The sequence below is a fragment of the Lemur catta genome, chromosome 17, assembly GCF_020740605.2.
Source record: "Lemur catta isolate mLemCat1 chromosome 17, mLemCat1.pri, whole genome shotgun sequence".
Lineage (NCBI taxonomy): Eukaryota > Metazoa > Chordata > Mammalia > Primates > Lemuridae > Lemur > Lemur catta.
The window spans coordinates 23,222,208-23,243,032 of NC_059144.1; the positions used below are offsets into that span (position 1 = coordinate 23,222,208).

The window sequence follows — 20,825 nt, forward strand, 5'->3', positions numbered from 1 at the left end:
TGGGAATGAGCAAACCCAAACTCACAAGACAGTTTACTAATAGATACAGAAAGGTCAGCTTACTCTGTGTAGTTTACTAATAACTATTAATATCCAGACACCTGTGCAAGTTCAGACTTTCTAGAGTAGAGTTAAACAACTGTTCTATTAATGAGGACCTTTAAAAATCTTCCATTCCTTTCACCAGTTTTTCTTTTCAAAATGAATAAAGCATTTAACTCACCATGTCAAGCCTGAGGTAAAATTAGATTCCCAATGCTGTTTCTCTTTCCCTGCAGAAAGTAATCTTAATTGGAAAAATTGGCAGGTATTAAATGCCTGATGTAAACTTTAGTCTTAATCCATATGTAATAGCCAAGGGGAATTGCATCGTGGGACCATTCTCCTTTTCCAGGGTGCTGAGGGAATTAACAGATTAACCACCTGTACTTATCCATGTAGTTGTAAAAAAAAAAAAAATTTGGCTAAAGTCCTCTTTGATTGGCTGGGAGTCTCTGAGAGGATTTAGGTTGGGGTGAGATAAGGTTGAATCTCATTGGCATCTGTTTGTGGTTCATTTTCACTTTTGTTACCAAGTAATAGAACCAGAAATAGCAGTCTGCCTTTCTGTGTCACTGGTTGTCAGTCACAAATGAAGCTGGTGAATTCTAGCATTTTAGACCTCAGAGAGATTTTCTAAATGTCTAGACTGAAAGGTTCTTAACTTGGGGTCCATTTATAGGCTTAATGGGTCTATAAAACCCTTGAAATGGTATAAAAATTGAATGTGTTTGTGCATGTGTCATTTTTTCCAAGGTTTCATAGCTCTTATTGGTACTCAAAGAGTCTTTGACTGCTACCCTAAAGGATTAAGAACTACATTTTAGAGACTTAGTATCATTAAGGCCAGGGTATGTACATGTTAAACTAATAGAGTATAATTTGAAAATTTTAGGGGCTGAAGTGAAATAATTTAACAGGATTCCCTTGAGGGCTACAGATGAAATAACTGGGCATGAGATTCATATGCTCTGGAGTTCAGAGATAAGGTAGCAGTGGCTATTTTCTTCTCCAAGATAGGCTGTGTATGTAGATAGTCTTTGTTTGAAGTTATATTAATATGTGCTAAAATATTTAGGAATTAAGTGTCATGGTATCTGCAGTTTACTTTCAAGTGGTTTGGAAAAAAAATTTGTGTGCACGTGTGTGTGTAGAGATAAAGCAGATGTGGCAAAATGTTAACAATTGGTGGATCTAGGTGTTTACTCAATTATTCTTTCAACTTTTCTGTGGTTTCAAATTTTTCAATATAAAACACTGGCGAAAAAATAAATCTGTGTGTGCATATACACAAGATAGATATGTGATATATATGATATAATATGAATGTCCACAAAGGGTGGATTTGTGGCTTTCACTTAAGAACACAATCACCCAGATCTTTTCAACCAAAATGTAAAACTGAAAACAAAACAAAAAACAAAACGTAAAACTGAAATGTGTTTTAATGAAAGTCGATTAGAGATGCTAACATCACAAGTATTCCTTTTGTTTTTGTTGTTCAACTGTCATAAAAACACCTCTCACACTCCCGAGTTAAAACAGTTTTTAATCTGGGGAGGGGAGGGTTATGGAGAAGCAATGAAACTAGGTTTCAGTTAGTTTCCTAACAAAGTAAGCCTTCAGTGTCAATAGGAGAGATACCTTTAATTTAGAGCACCGATAATTTTAATTCATTTGTTAATTCTGAGTTTATATGTAAACATATATAGATTTTTTTTTCTTTGTGTTATTTAAAGAGGGAAAGAAAAAACCAAATAAGTTGTTGTCAATACCCTGTTTTTTAGTGCACCAAGACATTGTTATCACCAAGACTGAATCAAAATTTGGAGTATTTTTGTTTCTCTATCTTCAGAGTTCAGACCATTAGAACATTGGATTTCTTGGTCAGAATAAGAGTTTTATTTATGCTATGTTGAAAATTTACTCTTTCTCAATGGTGGATTTTGATAATACTAACATACTACTGTTGATTTAGATAGAATATCACCATGTCTTCCTCTAAATCTTTTCCATTTTGTCAGAAGGGTCCATATCCTACAGTCTGGAAGTATTTTAATCTTGCTGGGAATTTGAGACTTTTTATCCCTGGTAATGAAACTATGTCTACACCCAAATGTATCATGGAAAACTATGGTGCAGAGAGGGACCCCACTCCCACCCCATCTCTAGCTGTTAGCTTGTGGGTTATGAACGCTGATTGAATGTGACCACTTGATTATCATAACATTTTACATCTACCTCACTTGACAAAAGCAATGTTAGTCTAATCTGTCGTTTGTTGAGATGGTGCTTCTTATTTGGAACTCAGAGTTGATGTTAAGAGAGCTACAGGTGGTTTGATAGTGATAAAAACCTGTATCCTCTTAATGTGATTAGAGGGTTGTAAATTTAGAGGCTAGGCTCTTGAATTTGGAACGTGCTGAAGCTAACACTTGGAGAGGGGTGGACGTGGAGTGTTTCCTCCACCACCACCATAGTTTTTGGAGATACAAATGGGTATAGATATAGTTTTAATGATTAGGAAAAGCCCTTTGTATGAAGCAGGAAAATTTCGTCTTTGCAAAACCAAATCTTCCAAGGGACAGGGAAAGGGCTATATAGGGAAGTAGGAAGAAGGAAAGGAAGACTCCACCCTGGAAAGTTTTTTCAATTCAGAAATTTCTATTGAAATATACATATGGAAAAGCATACCATCTTGCCTACAAGTTGATTAATGATCACAAAGGTAAGACACCTAGAGAACCACCCTTCAGGTCATTTTTAACCTCTCCTGTGATTGTTTTAAATCTCATTATTGTCAAAACTAGTGAATGTATTTAGAAGTATTTGTTTTTGATTTTTAAATTGTATTCCCTAATCTCATTTATTTTTATACTTATATTTTCTTGAAGGGGGTATGTATGTATTTGCACACATGTGTGTAATTTTTAAAAATTTCCTTACATTTTTAGCCATTTTCCTGTCTCTCGCTGGATGTAATAGAAGTTGTGGGGTTTTTTTTTGTTGTTTTTTGAGACAGAGTCTCACTTTGTTGTCCGGGCTAGAGTGAGTGCCGTGGCGTCAGCCTAGCTCACAGCAACCTCAACCTCCTGGGCTTAAGCAATCCTACTGCCTCAGCCTCCCGAGTAGCTGGGACTACAGGCATGTGCCACCATGCCCGGCTAATTTTTTCTATATATATTTTTAGTTGTCCAGATAATTTATTTCTATTTTTTTTTTAGTAGAGACGGGGGCTCTCGCTCAGGCTGGTCTTGAACTCCTGACCTCGAGCGATCCACCTGCCTCGGCCTCCCAGAGGGCTAGGATTACAGGCGTGAGCCACCGCGCCTGGCCTGAAACACTCTTTTCTAATAGGTTGCAGCTGTTAGACTAAGTAAGATTATCTGATCATTAAATCAGCAGGGGTACCAGTTTTGGAGTCAGAGACTTTCCATCTGTATTCTGATCCGTGTTTGCTTATAAGGTTGAGTACCTCTTTTTCATTCTGGAACACACCCATGAACTTGTTGGGACACACCAGGGGAAGGCAAGAGCTTCCCACCCCCATCCCACTCCCTTTTAAGTGTCAGCTGCCCAGCCACACCCAACTCTTCTCCTTTTCTTCATCATGGCCATTCTACACCTCCTCCATGGAAGTAACAAACTTGAAATAAGAGAGTGAGGAAGAAAACCCAAGATACTGTGACATTTGAGATTGTTCCACCTTGCTTGAAAATACTTCATTTTGCTGATGGAACTTTGGAGTCCTTAGGCCACTGACCATAACTCTTCAAGAGGGCTGAGAACTTGCTTTGCCACTTGGTCGTTCATGCAGCCTTTCAACAGATATTTATTGTTTTGCCCACTGTGCCAAGTGTTTTGCATGCATGGTAAGCGAATAAACATGGTCCCTGTCCTTATGGAACTTGTAGTCTAGTGAGGGAGACAGACATTTAGTCACTCACATAAATAAGTGAAAAAGTTATAACTGAGCAGTGTTATGAAAGAATGTTTATAATCGGGGGATTTTACATGGTGGGAGGATGATGAGGGGGAGTGTGACTTTCTGAGGAAGTGATAATTTAACTGAGATCTAAAGACTATGTGGGAATTAACTAGGGAAAGAGAGAAGAAGAAATTGTTCCAGGTCAATTGCAAAGGCCTGGGAGCAGGAGGGGCGTGGCATGTTCCTGGTGCTCGAACTCAGAAAGGAGAGGTGGCAGAGAGAGTGTGAGTTGAGCCTGGCGAGGTAGGGCCCGACCAGAAAGGGAAGGACTTTTGTCTTTATCCCAAAAGTGACAGGAAGTAATTTGTTTCATGTGCTTTGTCTTTTTTTCCCCCTTCCAGTTTAAAAAGCAGAAACTCCTGCTAGAACTGGACCAGTATGCCCCAGATGTGGCTGAACTCATCCGAACCCCTATGGAAATGCGTTACATCCCTCTGAAAGTGGCCCTGTTGTAAGTATTCCCTGACAAAACAGGGCTCAGTGCCAACAAATGCAAGGAAAATCTGATGAGACTTTCCCATGTTGTTTGTGGTATTTTTGGAGATTTGCAGTCTTAGTCATCAAGTATTTGCCGTAGTTCTGTTGCACAACTGGGTTCTGTTGTTCTGGCCAGCAAAAGAGACAGAGCCATTCTGTCTCTTTTGGGACAAAGACTCACACAGGGATGTGCACAATCAGACCCTTCACAAATGCTTTTTGACTTTATGCTGATCTGGGTTCCAGCCTACTTGTAACCAGTGTTTCTAAAGAAAAAGTTCTTCAGTTGTGATATACGGGTTAAATAAAAGTCTGGTCTTTATGTGGCTGTTGTGTTGAGCAGCTCTATGTTTCATGTACAATGTAGTCCCCTATTTGTTGTTCAGAAAACTAAAGTGGGAAACAGATCCATTCCAGCTGGTGACTTGTGTGGCAGCGTGGAACTTATTGAGGTTTTATGAGGCTTAATGCTGCCCTTAAGTTTAACTCTTTCAGGTTATTCCTATTTATGTCTCTGAGCTAGGCAAATGTGAATAATTATTTAATCAGCTAATAGTCATTGAATATTGACATACTAGTTTCTAGGGATACATAGTAAATAAGACAGACAAGATGCAGAGTAAACAGTTTTCCTTATGGAAAAACATGCCCTTAGAACTTCACAATTAAAAGGGGCTTTATGAGACTGGTTTATTCAACCCCCTACTTTGAGTGTGAATTTTCTATAAGGTGTTTTATATAGGTGTCTGTGCAGCTGTTTCTTGAACATCACCTGCTATTTAGAAATGTTTTTTTTGTTTCTTCCCACCAAATAGTTGTGGAGTATCAGTTCACATCTATGTATTTCAGAAATATTAGTTGGAACTACCTTAATAGAACTAGAGGTTTAACAACATTATGACTCCATTAGGGACTCATATGTGTCCTGGGGGGGAGTTTTGTAACAGCAGCAGCTATTTCTTTAAAGATTGTATAACAGGTCTATCTGTAATTGCTGAAAAAAACACCAGCAATTTCTAGACCTTTGGCTTTAGAACTGCTAATCTTACAGTCCTGGGAGGTATTGGATTTAAGGTCTTCATTTGTGAATAATAATTATAATCTCTTCCTGAGACACTGGTATGTTTCTTTCTATCTGATAATCAGAATTATGTAAGTGGTCTACCTTTTCACTTTGTCTGCCAGGAAACTCAGAGCTAGATTTGTAGCTGATTATTACAGTGCTATAGAAGACCCATTTGGTCTTCTTTCCCTTGCCTTTACTTTCTCCTTTTATTTATGTTTTCCCTGGTCTTGATTCTTTATTTCTGTTTTTACCTTGCTATTATTTTTATTATCTGTTCTTATTTTAGCTGCTTCAAATCCTTTGTGGAAGCAGGATAGAAATAAAAATAATAATTCATTATGACTATTTAAGGTTTCCCTACTCATAATCATTTCAAATTCATTTTCTCAGTCCATTCCTTTCTGCCTCTGGAAAATTTCAGTTAAACTCCTCCCCATGGAAGGTCAAGATGTCTTTGAAGTTCTATGGCAACTGGCTTGTTGATTTTAGTAGATATTTATTTTGACCTTGGGATATGATTCAGTGGATACTGTTTGACTAACAAGAGGTCTAAATCTAAGCTGCTCTAACCTGTTGGTGTGGCCCATTTCAGAGCTTAGGAACCTAATTGAGGAAAATGTAGTTTCCTGATTTTCAGAGACAAGTGTAGCCATTCCTAAGATACCTGGCTCTGTGGGAATTGGTAGAATTTTATCATTTTTGAGGTCTAAAGTAGTAGAAAGAACATTGGCCTTAGAGCCAGAAAGACCTGATTTTGAATGTATTTATTAACTTATAAAAATTTTGGGCAAGTTACTTAACCACTGAGTTTGTTCCCTCATCTACAAATCTGGAATAAAGTTATGGCTAGTTGGCAAAATCTCTGTGATGATCGAGTACGGTGGTTTTCCACATACCACATAGCATAGAATAGGCAGGAAAGGTTCAGGACCTTTTACTCATTGGCCCCAACCCCCACTCTATTCTCTTTTACCTGGAAGAACTCATTTCTAAGAATGAGTTGCCTTCCTTTGAGTATGCGTTTAGTAAATCTCTTCAGCGACCTGGCTGTGGTGGCCAGGACTCCCTGGTCCACTGATCAGGATTACTAATGCCGTATATGTGTGTTCTTCCCCAGCTATCTCTTAAATCCCTACACGGTTTTGTCTTGTGTTGCCAAGTCTACCTGCGCCATCAACAATACCCTCATTGCTTTCTTCATTTTGACTACGATAAAAGGTAAGGCCCTGAAGGAGAGTACAAAGCTCAGTCCCTGATTTATGCAGTTTTGTAACACTTAAGCTATCGTTTTTTAAAAAAATACAATGCAACACTTAAAAACATTTTTTTAATTATAACAAGTAATACAAGATGATTATAGAAAATTTAGATTAGCCAAGAGAAAAAAAATTAATTAAAACATCTTGGAAACCTACTACTCAAAGTACTGTTAATATAGTTTTTTTAAAAAGTTATGTTGGACCCAGTGGTGTGCACCTGTAACTCCAGCTACTTGGGAGGCTACGGCAGGACGATCACTTGAGCCCAGGAGTTTGAGACCAGCCTGGGTAACGTAGTGAGACTCCATCTCTTAAAAAAAAAAAAAAAAGTTCTAAAAGGCTTTATAATGAGAATCGCAGTCCTCATCTTTCTTCCCACCCTAGTTAAACTTCTTTGAAGGAACTGCTTTTTGGCTTTTGCTGGTATTTATTTCTATATTCCTAAATAAGACCTTATTGCTCTTTCATGAATTTTAAATTTAAGACATCATTTATTGCATTCTCACATGAGAGGTAAAGATTTAGCTCTTTTGTACCAATATCCCCACTTGCCCTTTGCCTGATTTTCTTACAGTAGTTATATACTAAAACACTTTTGATTAAATCAGTAGTAAGTACGTATATTTTACAACACTATATGTATTGTTCCTTTGCTGAGCAAATATAACTATGATTACTTTTTCTCTTTTGTACAACCTTTTATTCTTCCTAGGGTTAATAATTGTCTTTTTTTTTTTTTTTTACTTTTTTATTCTTAAAGGGGCATTATGAGGAGAGGGGTTCAATTTCCTTTTTTTTTCTTTTTTGAGACACGCTCTCACTCTGTTGCCCTGGGTAGAGTGCAGTGGCATAATCCCAGCTCATTGCAACCTCAAACTCCTGGGCTGAAGCAATCCTCCTGCCTCGGACCCCTCCTGCCTCAGCCTCCCGAGTAGCTGGGACTACAGGGATGTGCCACCACGCCTGGATAATTTTTCTATTTTTTGTAGAGACAGGGTCTTGCTCTTGCTCAGGCTGGTCTCGAACTCCTGAGCTCAAACAGTCCTCCCATCTCGGCCTGCCAGAGTGCTAGGATTACAGGCATGAGCCACTGTGCCCAGCCAATAATTGTCTTTTTTTTTTTTGAGGCAGGATCTTGCTCTGTCACCCGGGCTAGAGTGCAGTGGCGTCATCGTAGCTTACTGTAAGCTTAAACTTCTGGGCTCAGCCTCAGCCTGCCTCAGCCTCCCAAGTGGCTGACACTACAGGGGTGTACCAGCATGCCTGGCTACTTTTTCTGTTTTTTGTAGAGAGAGGGTCTTGCTATGTTGTTCAGGCTGATCTCTTGACCTCAAGTGATCCTTCTGCCTTGGCCTCCCAAAGTGCTAAGATTACAGGCATGAGCCACTGCGACTGGCCTATCTTGTCTTTTGAAATTTCACGATGCTATGTTTTGACAGGGGTCTTTTTTTAATTCATTATGCTGAACACTTGGTAGGCCCTTTCAGTATGGAAACTAGTATCCTTTAGTTCTAGCAGGTGTTTATATTATTTTTCATATTCTCTTTCTTTTCTCAGTCCTTTTTTTTGGATGTCAGGCTTTTTTGATTGATCAGATATACACACTTTATTTTCTATTGTTTTTTCTATTTTTACTTCCTCTTTTTTGGGATATTTCCTTGTTTTTATCTTTCAACACTTCTATTGAATTCTTAATTTTACTTATTACATTTTTAAGTTCTTTCTTAGTTTCCGGTTGTTTCTTTGAAGCATCCTATTTTTATTTTATCACCACAGTATTCTCTATTATCTGAGTATACTTTCTTTCAGTTTCCATCCATTCCAAGCATAGTCTCTTTGTTTCCTGGTCCTTCCTCCCTTCACTTCCATTTGTTTTGGGCTCATTCTTTCATATGTGGGTATTTTCTTTTATGTGTGGTGATCCTGCCCATCTGTTTCTATTTAAGAGTGAGGAGCTAATATATTGACTGGACACTGTGTATATAGGCAGGGCTTGTTGATGGATCATTCTCATTGTAGGGAGATCAGGTAGTGAACTGGCCTTTTTTGTTGGAGGCATCCCTAAATGTCATTGTCTGTAGACTTTATTTTCCTCTGAAACTACTCAGTTTTTCAGAGAGGAATCTTCTGATTTCCTGTCTGGGGTAGCAGAGTTGGGGTTGGTTTGGAGTGGAGGTTGCTTAAGACTGGCTGCTAGAGTTGGGAGAGCAGGAACAGGGAAGGTGGCTGATTTCAGACAATAGATGGTCATACAATCTTATTGCTTTTCAGCCCACACCCTCCTTAGCCCATTACTGTGTTCAGTAGGTCCTAGACCTGTGCCTCTTTCAGAACTGTGGTCTCCTGCAGGTGGAATAGAAAGTTAGAGGGATGGGGCATATAGGAGTGGTCACTGGGTTGCCCCTATTTGGGATGAGACCTGTGGTTCTGTCTGGTCTGTATACAAACTTTCAGCTCGATTTTCATCTCTGTACCTTACTCCTACCTTCCATAGTACCTGTTGAATTTCTCAGAAGTTCTGTGGGCTGAGTTGGCCTGATTTTTATTAGTATTCCTTTCTGTAAGCCACTGAGCTGTAATTTCTTCCACATTGCCAAGTCATTTATCCGTCTTTTACCTGCTTTAAGTTTCCACTGTTGTGTTCAAATTTATTTTGCTGTAATCTTATGTTCTTTGAGGTTTAATACTAGTTTTATTCCCTCATTGTCATTTCATTGAGGTTTTTAGAGGGAGAGATGATAAACACAATGTGGTCAATCTACCATTTTTTTTTTTTCACTAGAAGTCCCTCCATTAGCATTTGGGGTATATATTTCCAGATTTTTTCCCCCTATTTTTCTTCCAGACTTTAAAAATTGTATCAGTTAGGTAGTACCACAAAAATTTTACTTAACAAACCACTTCAAAACTCAGTGGCTTAAAAATACGAGCATTTACTTAACTCGTGCATCTGTAAGTTAGCTAGGGATCAGCTGATCTGGGTTGGATGTCGCTAGTCAGCTGGCTGGTTTCATCAGGCTTCATTTATGCATCAGTGGCTGGCAAGAGTTGGCTAATCTAGGCTGGGCTCTGTTCCATTTGTCTGTCATCCTCCTGGACCAGGGGACTTAACTTAGGCATGTTCTTCTCATAGCGATGGCAGAGGCACAATAGTGAGTAGGCCCAATCAGACATGTGCTTTTTAAGTTCCTTGTTGCATCACATGTGCTAATATCCCATTGATCAAAACACAACACATGGCTGAGCCCAGGGGTGGAGAGTTCCATCCTGTTCACAATGAGAAGGCACTGTAAAATTACATGGCAAAGGGCCTGAACGTAGAGAGGGGTAGAAAATCAGGGTACCAATAATAGAACCCACCACATAAACCAATCAACATCTAGGCTGTCCATTTTAATGGCTGCTAGTCCATTGTATGGATGAATATATAGACATTCGTTAACCAATATATACCATTAAATATTTAGGTGATTTCCAGTTTTCAGCTATTTAAATACTGTACTTAACTTTCTAATGTACAGTAGTTTTTGTACCCATGTTCAGTTATTTTCTTACAGTGAAGTCCTAGAAATAGAAATATTTGCTACTAGCTGTGTACCTTCAGGATTTCTGAAATTTATTGCTAAATTATACTGCCATGAGATGTGTATAAAAGTCCTTATGTCTGTGTTGTTGCTAAATAGTTTGCGTGCTCAGGATATGAGTAAAAAGTTGTACATAGAACCTTTTATTTACTCACAGTTTACTTGCCTTTTCTAGGGTGCTACATGAGTATGATTGCTTCTCTTAGTGTGCTTATGAGTGGTCTTTTTGTAGGCCTATTAGCTTAACTTATTATTGAGTTACTTAAAATGACTAGATACTACATAGCCTGAATTGTCCTGTTCTGAAGATTGTCGTCATTTTGTCAGAAACAACTCTGAAATAGTGAACACTCTTTGCTGTCTGTGAATACTGCCTGCCTCAGTCCCTGTTTCTAGAGTGTCAGGCTCCGATAGACTATCATTTATCAAGGTGCCTGGTATCCATTAAAATAAGGAATATATGCCGTAACCTGGCAGAAGGGACTGAGCATTGGCCTTTGGAAATGTCACCTTTAAAATAGCCGAGTGCAAAGTTAGAGAAACTGAAGACGTGCCCTCTGAAGTTGCATGTTTTTTTGTTTTCCTAGGAGTCTCACAAAAAATGTAAAGTATGCTATTTAAAAAAATTATTTTTATGACCTTTATTTTAAAGAGGGAAAAAAACATGTAAAAAAGTTGTATGTATCTCTTTCGTAGCCACATTGTTTTTAGTTGCATGGAGCAAAATTTTTTGTATTATATCCAGATTTTTGTTGAATAAATTCATGTACATATTTATAATGTTACGCACACACTTTTACTTTTATCACTTATTTCATATGAATCATGTCTGACATTGGTCATATATTTATTTTCTTTAAATTTAATTTTAATTTTGGACATAGTTCAAACATTTGGTAAGAATAAAAGAAATTCAAACATAAATTGAAAAATAAGGCTGGGCGCCTATAGTCCCAGCTACTTGGGAGGCTGAGGCAGGAGGATCACTTGAGCCCGGGAGTTTGAGGTTGCTGTGAGCTAGGCTGATGCCACGGCACTCTAGCCTGGGCAACAGAGTGAGACTCTGTCTCAAAAAAAAAAAAAAAAAAAGTCTTTCATTATCCTGTCCCACCTCTACTTCATTCCTCTGGGGTTCCAGCCCTTCCCTTTTGTTGGACATTTAAGTTGTTTTCCATTATTTGCTACTATAAATAGAGACCATCACAAGCAACATTTCTAATCTGTTGAAATATTTGGAGAGTTCTATTTTAGCTAGGTCTCTGAACCACTCTAGCTCTTTGAGTATATTAGTAATCCCTACGATAAAATTAGCTCAGTTAGAAATTCTGCAAGTTATATTTCTGCATTTCACGTTTGAACCATGTGATATTAATAAAATTAGATATTTAATGAAATTAAGGAAGAATTCATTTTTTATTTTAAAAAAGAAAACAGTTGGGAAAATTCATAAGAGAAATATGAATGACTAAAATATGTGAAAATATATTCAGTTCCATAGATACTTAATAAAGAAAACAAACTGAAAGGACAAAGAGGTGGCTTTTTTTAAATTTTTTTTTTTGCCTTTCAGCTTGGTATAGATTTTAGAAGATAATTCTCAGTTCTGGCAAAGATTCTGTTAAACAGGCATTCTCCCACATGGCAAGCTGGCTTACAAAATTTGTACAACCCTCTTGGGAAGCAGTTTGGCAGTAATCTTGAAATATTTGTAGTTTTGATTTATTAATTCTACTTTTTTGTGGGGGGGGGGAGACAAAGTCTCCCTTTGTCCCGGGCTAGAGTGCAGTAGCGTCATCACAGCTCACTGCAACCTCAAAGTCCTGGGCTTAAGCAATCCTCCTGCCTTGGCCTCTGAGTGCTAGGATTACAGGTGTGAGCTACCTCGCCCAGCCCTTATTAATTCTGCCTTTAGAAACCTATCCTGAAGTAATGTAGAAGTATAGACACAGCTTTATGGTGCAAAGTTATTAATTATAGAATTATTTATAATTAGAAAAATCAGAAAATACTTTAAAATAGAGAGGAATGGTTAAGTAAAATGTGGTTTACCCATATAGTGGGATATTGTACACATGATGTTTAAAAATAATTGTAAATTATGTGAGGATACTTTTTTAAAGCAGAATATAAAATTATATGTTTTAATTAATCTCAATTATATTAAAACAGCATCAAAAATAGGTAGAGAATAGATCCCAAAAAGGTAATACTTGTCTCTGTTCATGGGTGATTTTTATTTCCTTTTCATACCTGGCTTTTTCCAAAGTTTCTTCAATGGGCACATAGTTAAAATGAATTGTATTAACTTGATTGATAAGAAGTTAGGGACAGTAGAAGTTAACTTGGCAGTGCTGAGTGAGTGCCCACAGAAGCCAGTGGCCTTGTTTGCTCTGTCTGCTTGCCTCCTTCTTCTGCTCTCCCTTGGCTTCCTTTGTGGCAGCTCAGGGTTGCCAGGGACAGGCTGGGAGACACAGGCCGGAACAAGGCCCAGGCCATTGTATTGTGATGTCCTTATTGGAGTGTTGGCCAGGAAACGCAGGTCTTTGGGCAGGGTTGATGTTAGTTTAGTAGAGCCGCTCAAGTTTACCTTTGAAGGCTGTTGCCTTGGTCAAAGGGTACTCTACCTTTCGGTGACCTGATTAAGATACTCCATCCCTGTGAAGTAGTCTTCATTAGGCTTTAAAAAAGGAAAACAAACAGATGTTAATAGATGCTCTTGCTTGTTCACTGTTGATGTTTGTTAACAATGAGATATTCCTGACTAGAATTCTTCTTGAAGTTTGCCACCTAAGGAATCTTCCAATTTTCCTTATTCCACCAAAGGAATCAGGACTTGCTTGCCAAGGAAAAAGGAGGATTAGTACTATCAGAAGGTAGTCAGGAGTGATTAAGAGCTCAGGCTGCTGTCATGTTAGATCTGCTGGCTAATCCCAGTTCCACCGTTTCCTGGCTGCATCACCTTGGGTGAGTCACCTAACCATTCTAGGCCTCAGTTCCCTTATCTGTAGCATAGGGATTGAAGCTGTCTCTACCTCATAGAGTGAATGTAAAGAATGAGAGAGATAGCGAATGGTATGGGAGCATGTTCCAGGTGCTCAGTAAATGGTGGTGCTGTTTGTTACTCTTAATAATACCCTCTCTTTTTTTAAAAGATCTTTCAGGACTGATAGGGTCTCCCTGAGCCTTCTAGGGAGGTCTGGGAAATTAGAGAGAGGTTCTCTTCTTGGAGCCCAGCCGTGGAAGAACAATGGAAGAGTGACAATCTTGAGCCCTGATGATTCCATCACTTACATTTAAGGCTTCTGTAGGGGAAAGCCCTGCCAGTGGAGGGAATCAAGGGGAACTCACAGACCCAAGGGAGAAGCAGCCTGGGATAGAGTTTGTCAGGTCAACCCAGCTTCAAAGCCTGCTCATTGCAATTACCAGCTCTGTAGCCTGGGGCAAATCATACAGCCTCAAGAGCCTCAGTTTAATCATAGAATATCTGCCGTGTAGAGTTAGTAGAGGAATAAATAAAAAATATAAAGTGCTTAGTGTACTTCCTTAGCAGAATTCACTCAACAACTAGTTGCTCTGCTTATTGTGATTTTTATGGTGCAGCACAGATTGAGATCAAGAAAGTGGTACAGTGATACAGTTATAGAGTGTGGTCTGGGTTTAAATCCTATTGCTACCATTCACTAGCTTTGAGACCCTGGGCAAATAACTACTCTGTCCTTTGGTTTCCTCTTCTGTAGAATGGGAATGATTCTAGTATCTACTTCATGGAATTATTGGAGGGACTAAATGACTTAATACATGTATAGTGCTTACAGTCATGGTGAGAACAGAGCAGGTGCTCAATTAAGTTGTCTTCATTAACACAGATAGGGGTGGATTGCTCTGAGAGAGCTGCCCTGTTAAAAGAGCACACTTGGCAAGGAATGTAATATGTTGGCCCTGCCCCCAGTGTCACCTTCTTCTCCTGGGCAGTCTCACTTGTTGTCTCAGCCCCTGGTGCAACTTCCTCTTCTGATAGTCCTGTGGGACCTTGGCCCTTTTGACCACATTCCAATCTGTCCCATGCCTGTCCTTGTATAGGTCACTGTCTATAACCTAGTCTCTGACTCTCTGCTTATTCCACTTGAAGTCCATATCCTGAACCAGTCCCTACAGCCCCATCTCATTACATTTCTGCTCTATGCTGTAGGTCTGCCACCCACCCAGGCCCAGATCACTTCAAGGTGTGGTCCCTGGAGGCAAAGCGTTACCCCAGGTCTTGCTGAGGCTTGTTTGGCCCCCACCCTGACAAACAGAGAGTTGGAAAACATATTCAAAGCTAGATTTGGTAGATAATATAATTCCCTTATACTACTACAGCCAATGTGCATACACATTTGACTGATTTACTCTAATATTCCTATGATAAGGCCAAAGACCAAGGCTTGTACAGAAAACCGAGTGTCTGAGCTGCAGTAGCAGACAAATGGTAGATTATATCATTTTTTGATAAAACTCATAGTCCTCTTGGCATAGTTCTTACTGGTTAGGTCTGTGGCCTTCTGGATCTTTGAGTGCGGCCTTTTGACTGAACCCAATTTTTACAGAACAAATCCTTTTAATAAAGGGATTTGTTCTCTGAAGTTTGGATTCAGTCGAGGGGCTGCACTTGGGAATCTGGAGGGTCACATTTGGCCTTGAGGCCGCAGGTTCCCCACCCCTGCCCTAGCTCTTGCCTGCTTGAGGCTGCCATTTCAGGCATTATGTCTGATGTCCTGTCTGTGCCTATAGGTTAGGTAGATGTTTTTGGATAGTTGGTGCAAGCCAAACTCCTCATAATTTGACTCCTACCTGTTTGCTGAGACTTTTTATTTTTATTTATTTTTTTAGACTCCACGATAGAGACTTTTTAGATTGTAACTTTTTATGGAAGTATAACATGTATACAGAAAAATGTACAAACCACTAGTGTATAGGTAAATGAATTTTCACAAAATGTCAAGTAACCAGCACCCAGGTTAAGAAACAGAATGGCAGTAGTGTCCACGGAGCTCCTTCATGTCCTTTTCCAGTCGCTCCTCCCAGCTCCTGCCCTGTTTTTGCCATACTGATCACAGTGCCCACCCCACAGCCTCAGCGCACCATTCTCTCCTGCCCTCCTGCCTGTGCACACGCTGTTTCCTTGGGCTGCCAGGCTTCGCCTACTCAGTTGTTCAAAACTCAGGTATTGGCTTCCCCTGATGGGCTAGGTCTATTTCCTTTATGCTTTTCTTCTGTATCTTGTAATTGTTTACTGGGAGCTCCCTGAGGACAGAGACTGAGTCACCAGTCTCCCTGGCACCCAGCACCTGCTTGGCATAGAGCAAACTTTAGCAGTGCTTGCTTATTAATAGCGCAGTTTGTCTAAAATATTTGAAGTCACCTTTCACTTCCCTTTATCTTCTCTGACCCTGCCCCAAGCACATATCATTCCTCCTCTGCCTTTCTAACCCATTCATCTTGCCCCTTCTAACTTTTTCAAAACATGTTAGCCTTTTCTGAGTCTCTTGTGTGCTTCTGTCCTCCCCCTCCCTTTGCTCAGGCTGTGTGTGTGTGGTGTCCACACCTGTCCCACACCCCACACCCAGACTCCCCACGTGCCAGCCCACTGAGTGTTGCAGCACCATGTTTTTGCCCCCAGACTTCAGGCCACAGCCATCCAATGGCTTCTTCCACAGAGAGCATTCTCTGTGCCCAGCCCCCTGCCACAGCCCTCAACTGCTATTCTGCAGGCTCTGTTGTTTTATTCAAGAGCCAGATTTATTTTGTCCTTTGCCTGTGTTTCATTACCCTGTATTTTACACTTCATGAGTTTTTATTCCTCAAAAACATTGGTTTTCTTTTATTTTTTAATTTTTTTAGTTGTCTGGCCAATTTCTTTTTATTTTTAGTAGAGATGGGGTCTTGCTCTTGCTCAGGCTGATCTCGAACTGCTGACCTCAAGCGATCTTCCTGCCTCAGCCTCCCAGAGTGCTAGGATTATAGGTATGAGCCACCACAGCTGGAATGCAGTGGTGCCTTCATAGCTCACCGCAGCCTCGAACTCCTGGGCTTAAGTGATCCTTCCACCTCTTTCTCTTGAATAGCTGGGACTATAGGTATGGGCCACCATGCCTGGCTATTTTACTTTAGTTTTTCAGAGACAGGGGCCTTGCTATGTTGCTCAGGCTAATCTCAAGAACTCTTGGCCTCAAGTGATTCTCCTACCTCAGCCTCCCAAAGTGCTGGGATTACAGGCATGAGCCACTGTGCCTGGCAATATACTTGCATTTTTAAAAAGGATTTCGTATGTTTCACTGAACGATTTTTATTCATCCATCCATCCATCCATCACACATGCCAGGCACGGTGCTAGGTGCTGGAGAGTCAAAGTTAAGAGAACTTTATTGCCCTTGAGAAACTCACAAATAAATAAGGAGAGAGAGAGAGAGACAAACATTAGCAAGTTATTATAGTATCAGTACTGAATGAGATGAGGCTTATTTATTAATACAGGCATTAAGGCTGGGGACAGTGGCTCACGCCTGTAATCCTAGTACTCTGGGAGGCTGAGGCGGGTGGATCACTCAAGGTCAGGAGTTCGAGACCAGCCTGAGCAAGAGCGAGACCCCGTCTCTACTAAAAATAGAAAGAAATTATCTGGTCAACTAAAATATATATATAGAAAAAATTAGCTGGGCATGGTGGCGCATGCCTGTAGTCCCAGCTACTCAGGAGGCTGAGGCAGTAGGATCGTTTAAGCCCAGGAGTTTGAGGTTGCTGTGAGCTAGGCTGACGCCACGGCACTCACTCTAGCCCGGGCAACAAAGCGAGCCTCTGTCTCAAAAAAAAAAAAAAAAAAATACAGGCATTAAGAGAATGGGCACTGAAGTCAGCTATGTGGTTTCGGTTACATGAGCTTTCTGTTTCTGTGCCTTGCTGTCTTCAGCTGTAAAATGGGTAGAATGTGTGATTTTTTTTTTTTTTCTCAGTAAGCTGTTAGAAGAAAATAAACAGAAAAATAGAGCTTTTACAAGGTTGTGATGTTTCTTTAGGGCCTTTCTGAGTCAGGCACTTCTTTTATTTTATTTTTATTTACTTATTTTTTATTATTTCAGCATATTGTGGGGGGTACAAAAGTTTAGATTACGTATATTGCCCTTGTCCTGCCAACCCCCGAGTCAGGCACTTCTTAGGGTGAGACTCTGTCTCTAAAAAAGAAATTAAAAAAAAAAAAGTTCTTTTCAGTTCTTTCCCTGTCTTAGCCCATTTCCCAGAGATGCAGAGGATATAGTATAGTGCTTGGCACCCAGACAGTGATGGAGAAATGTCAGCTATGACCACTGTTGTTACCACCTCTGCTTAGGCTCATAGAGAAAGTGACCTTTCAACTGGCCATTGAAGGAGGGCAGGGAAAGATGGCCTAGGCAGAGAGAAGATCCTGAGAACAGACACAGAGGAATAAGAGGGCATGTGATGTTTGCAGAACTTGGAAGTGGCTCCGTGTAGCTGGAAGACCGTGTATGTGTGGAAGAGTGGTGAGAGACAAAGCTGGAGAAACAAGACCCAGAGGGTGAAGGTTCTTGTTTGCTGTTGGAATTTGGACTTAACCCAGTAGATGAAATGGAACCGTCAGCAGTCCTTAAAGATGGACTTGTCACAGTCTCCACTGTGTTTTAGAAGGATCTTTTGGTGCTTCTGTGGAGGATGGACCAGATGGGAGGGGATCGGGAAGACTCTTAAGGAGGAGAAGAGGCTGCTAAAAACTCTTGGTGAGAAGATGACAAGCGAGAACTGGAGTGACGAATGCTCCAGAGGGGGATCAACAAGGCTTGGTGGAAGGGAGGAACGTGGGAGCCAGAGGGGTCAAGGATAGCCAGCGTACGCGGCTGGATGGTGATGCCACTTACTGACAGAATAGCAGGAGGCGCCGATTTTGGCTTCCTAAAGATTTCACCCAAGGAAGCAAGACTGCTTCTTCTTGATCCTAGGAGCAAGTATTCTAAAACTCACAAGTCCATTCTACTAGGCTAGGAGCCTCTTCTTCTCTCTTGGGCCTTACAAACAGTCAGCCGTTCCAGACAAGCCATTATTGATCTCAGGCAATTAGGGCAGGAGATGGCTGTGTTTGTCCCTGGTGTCTCCTAGGGGAGAGAGCAGCGAAAGTCATGTGTGTGTTTTCGCCACATTTGTAAGAATGGATGGAGTTGGAGCATTAGCCTCCCTCCTTCTTTCTCTCACCCCTAAATCTGTAGAGGACCATGTTAAATTAAAAAGTTCTTTTCAAGCCAGGCGTGGTGGCACACACCTGTAGTCTCAGCTACTTGGGAGACTGAGGTGGGAGGATTGCTTGAGCCCAGGAGTTTGAGGCGGCAGTGAGCTCTGATCACGTCACTGTACTCCAGCCTGGGTGATAGAGTGAGACCTTGTCTCTAAAAAAAAATGTTTTTTAAGTTCTTTCCCTGTCTTAGCCAATTTCCCACAAAATGTCATTCAGATTTTTAGCTGAGTTAGGGAATCAATCCTGAGCCCACCCCAGCTGTGGGGTTCCAGAACAGCACCTTTCCCACTGCTGCCATCTGCCTATCTCAGAGTGGCCTGGTTCTGGTTCTAGCGTCTGTGGCCCAACGGGTGTGTGGGGGCCTCTTGCTGGTGCCATGGTTTAGCTGGGCATGGTCCTGTCCCTGCTCAGTCATATTTCTGAGTATCCTGGATACAGGACCTCATACCTGGCACTACATGGCAAGACAGATCCACCCCATAGAATTCTGTCCTTTGTCTTTTACTTCCAGCTTCCTCCTTTCTCTGCCTTCCTTCCACTTTCTGTCAGCCAGGATTGTTCTAGCTGGTGAGTTTCCTTGGTTTGAAGGATGGAGCCCACAAAGTTCTTCTTTCTCCATTTCCTCTTCTAGGAAGTTGTCCCATTCCTAACCCTCCCTCTTCCAAGGTGGCTCTTAGATGTTTCAAGTATACAGACTACGTTGGTGGGCAAAAGATCCTGTGGGTCATTTCCTCCTGTTTGTCTCCGGAGCTGGATTGGGAGAAGGGTAAAACCCCTCAGACTGAATGGAGTGACTAGTTCCTGCTTTTATGAGACACCACTGAGAGAGGGGATATCTGTTATTTTCAGTAAATAGTTGACCCCACACTAATGAGAGTGACCATAGGTGTCATTTTATGAAACATTATCATTATAAGACACCTGTGGGGCTTTGTATAATACATTGGACCATCAATTGTACCCTACTGATTTCTGGGCCACTTAGGAATCCCTCTTCTCGGCCGGGCGCAGTGGCTCACGCCTGTAATCCCTGCACTCTGGGAGGCCGAGGTGGGCGGATGTTTTGAGCTCAGGAGTTCGAGACCAGCCTGAGCAAGAGTGAGACCCTGTCTCTACTAAAAATAGAAAGAAATTATATGGACAGCTAAAACTATATATATAGAAAAAATTAGCTGGGCATGGTGGCGCATGCCTGTAGTCCCAGCTACTCGGGAGGCTGAGGCAGCAGCATCGCTTGAGCCCAGGGGTTTGAGGTTGCTGTGATCTAGGCTGATGTCACGGCACTCTAGCCCGGGCAAGAGAGTGAGACTCTGTATCTAAAAAAAAAAAAAAAAAATCCCTGTTTTAAACTAGGGCTCTCTAGCTTTAGTTTTAGGGCACCCTGTTGTGTTAAACCATCTGAAAGGGAATAGCTTTTTTTTTTTTTTTTTAAGAAATCATTTTTTTCCCCCTAATGACAAAAACAAAGCATGTTCATTTTAGAAAGTTTAGAAAATATAGAGAAGCAAAAATGAAAAGTCATGCGTAATCCCACTACCCAGAGATAACTATCACTGTGAACTTTGTGGTCTAGGCTTTTAGGCTTTTAAAAAATGTTTGTACATGTTTTTTAAAAAGATTATAATATATATCTCTTTAATAACCTTCACTTAGTAGATTATTATAAACATCTTTCCATGTCATTATAAATTCTTTTATAGCATCATGTTTAATGATTCCACAGTAGTCCATTTTATGAGGGAAATTAGGACATTATTAGTAAAATTAACATACTTTAGTTTGAAAAAAATAATAAACACATCACCTGAAGATTACACATAAGGAAGGGGTGTTGTAAAGAATGATGGGTGTTGCAACATTCACAGGGATAGGTTTCACAGCTCTGAATAGCATAAGCAATAATTGTAGGCTTAGTAAATTGGTACATTAGAAAGGACATGGATGTTAATAGACTCGATCCTTCTATACTGGAGAGATCAAGTCTATTAACATCCCTGGGCTGGACTTTTGTAAAATCTTTCTGGGTCTGAAAATTTTACAAGGGATATGCCTCTAGTATCTCAGGTTGCTAAAGGTAGATGGTTTTTGACTTTCTTGGTTTTGTCAGAAATCAAGCCAAGAAGGTCTCACTGTA

General features: G+C 40.5%; 1 protein-coding gene across 2 annotated transcripts in view; it reads left to right on the top strand.

Moving 5' to 3' along the window:
- Positions 1–20,825, top strand: part of PIGU (phosphatidylinositol glycan anchor biosynthesis class U) — an 81,358-nt gene that overhangs the window by 23,784 nt on the left and 36,749 nt on the right. For both annotated transcript variants that reach the window (XM_045528771.1, XM_045528772.1), the window contains exons 5-6: positions 4,369–4,478; positions 6,688–6,788. In XM_045528771.1, coding sequence (XP_045384727.1) covers positions 4,369–4,478; positions 6,688–6,788 — 211 coding nt within the window. The remainder of the gene's footprint in view (positions 1–4,368; positions 4,479–6,687; positions 6,789–20,825) is intronic.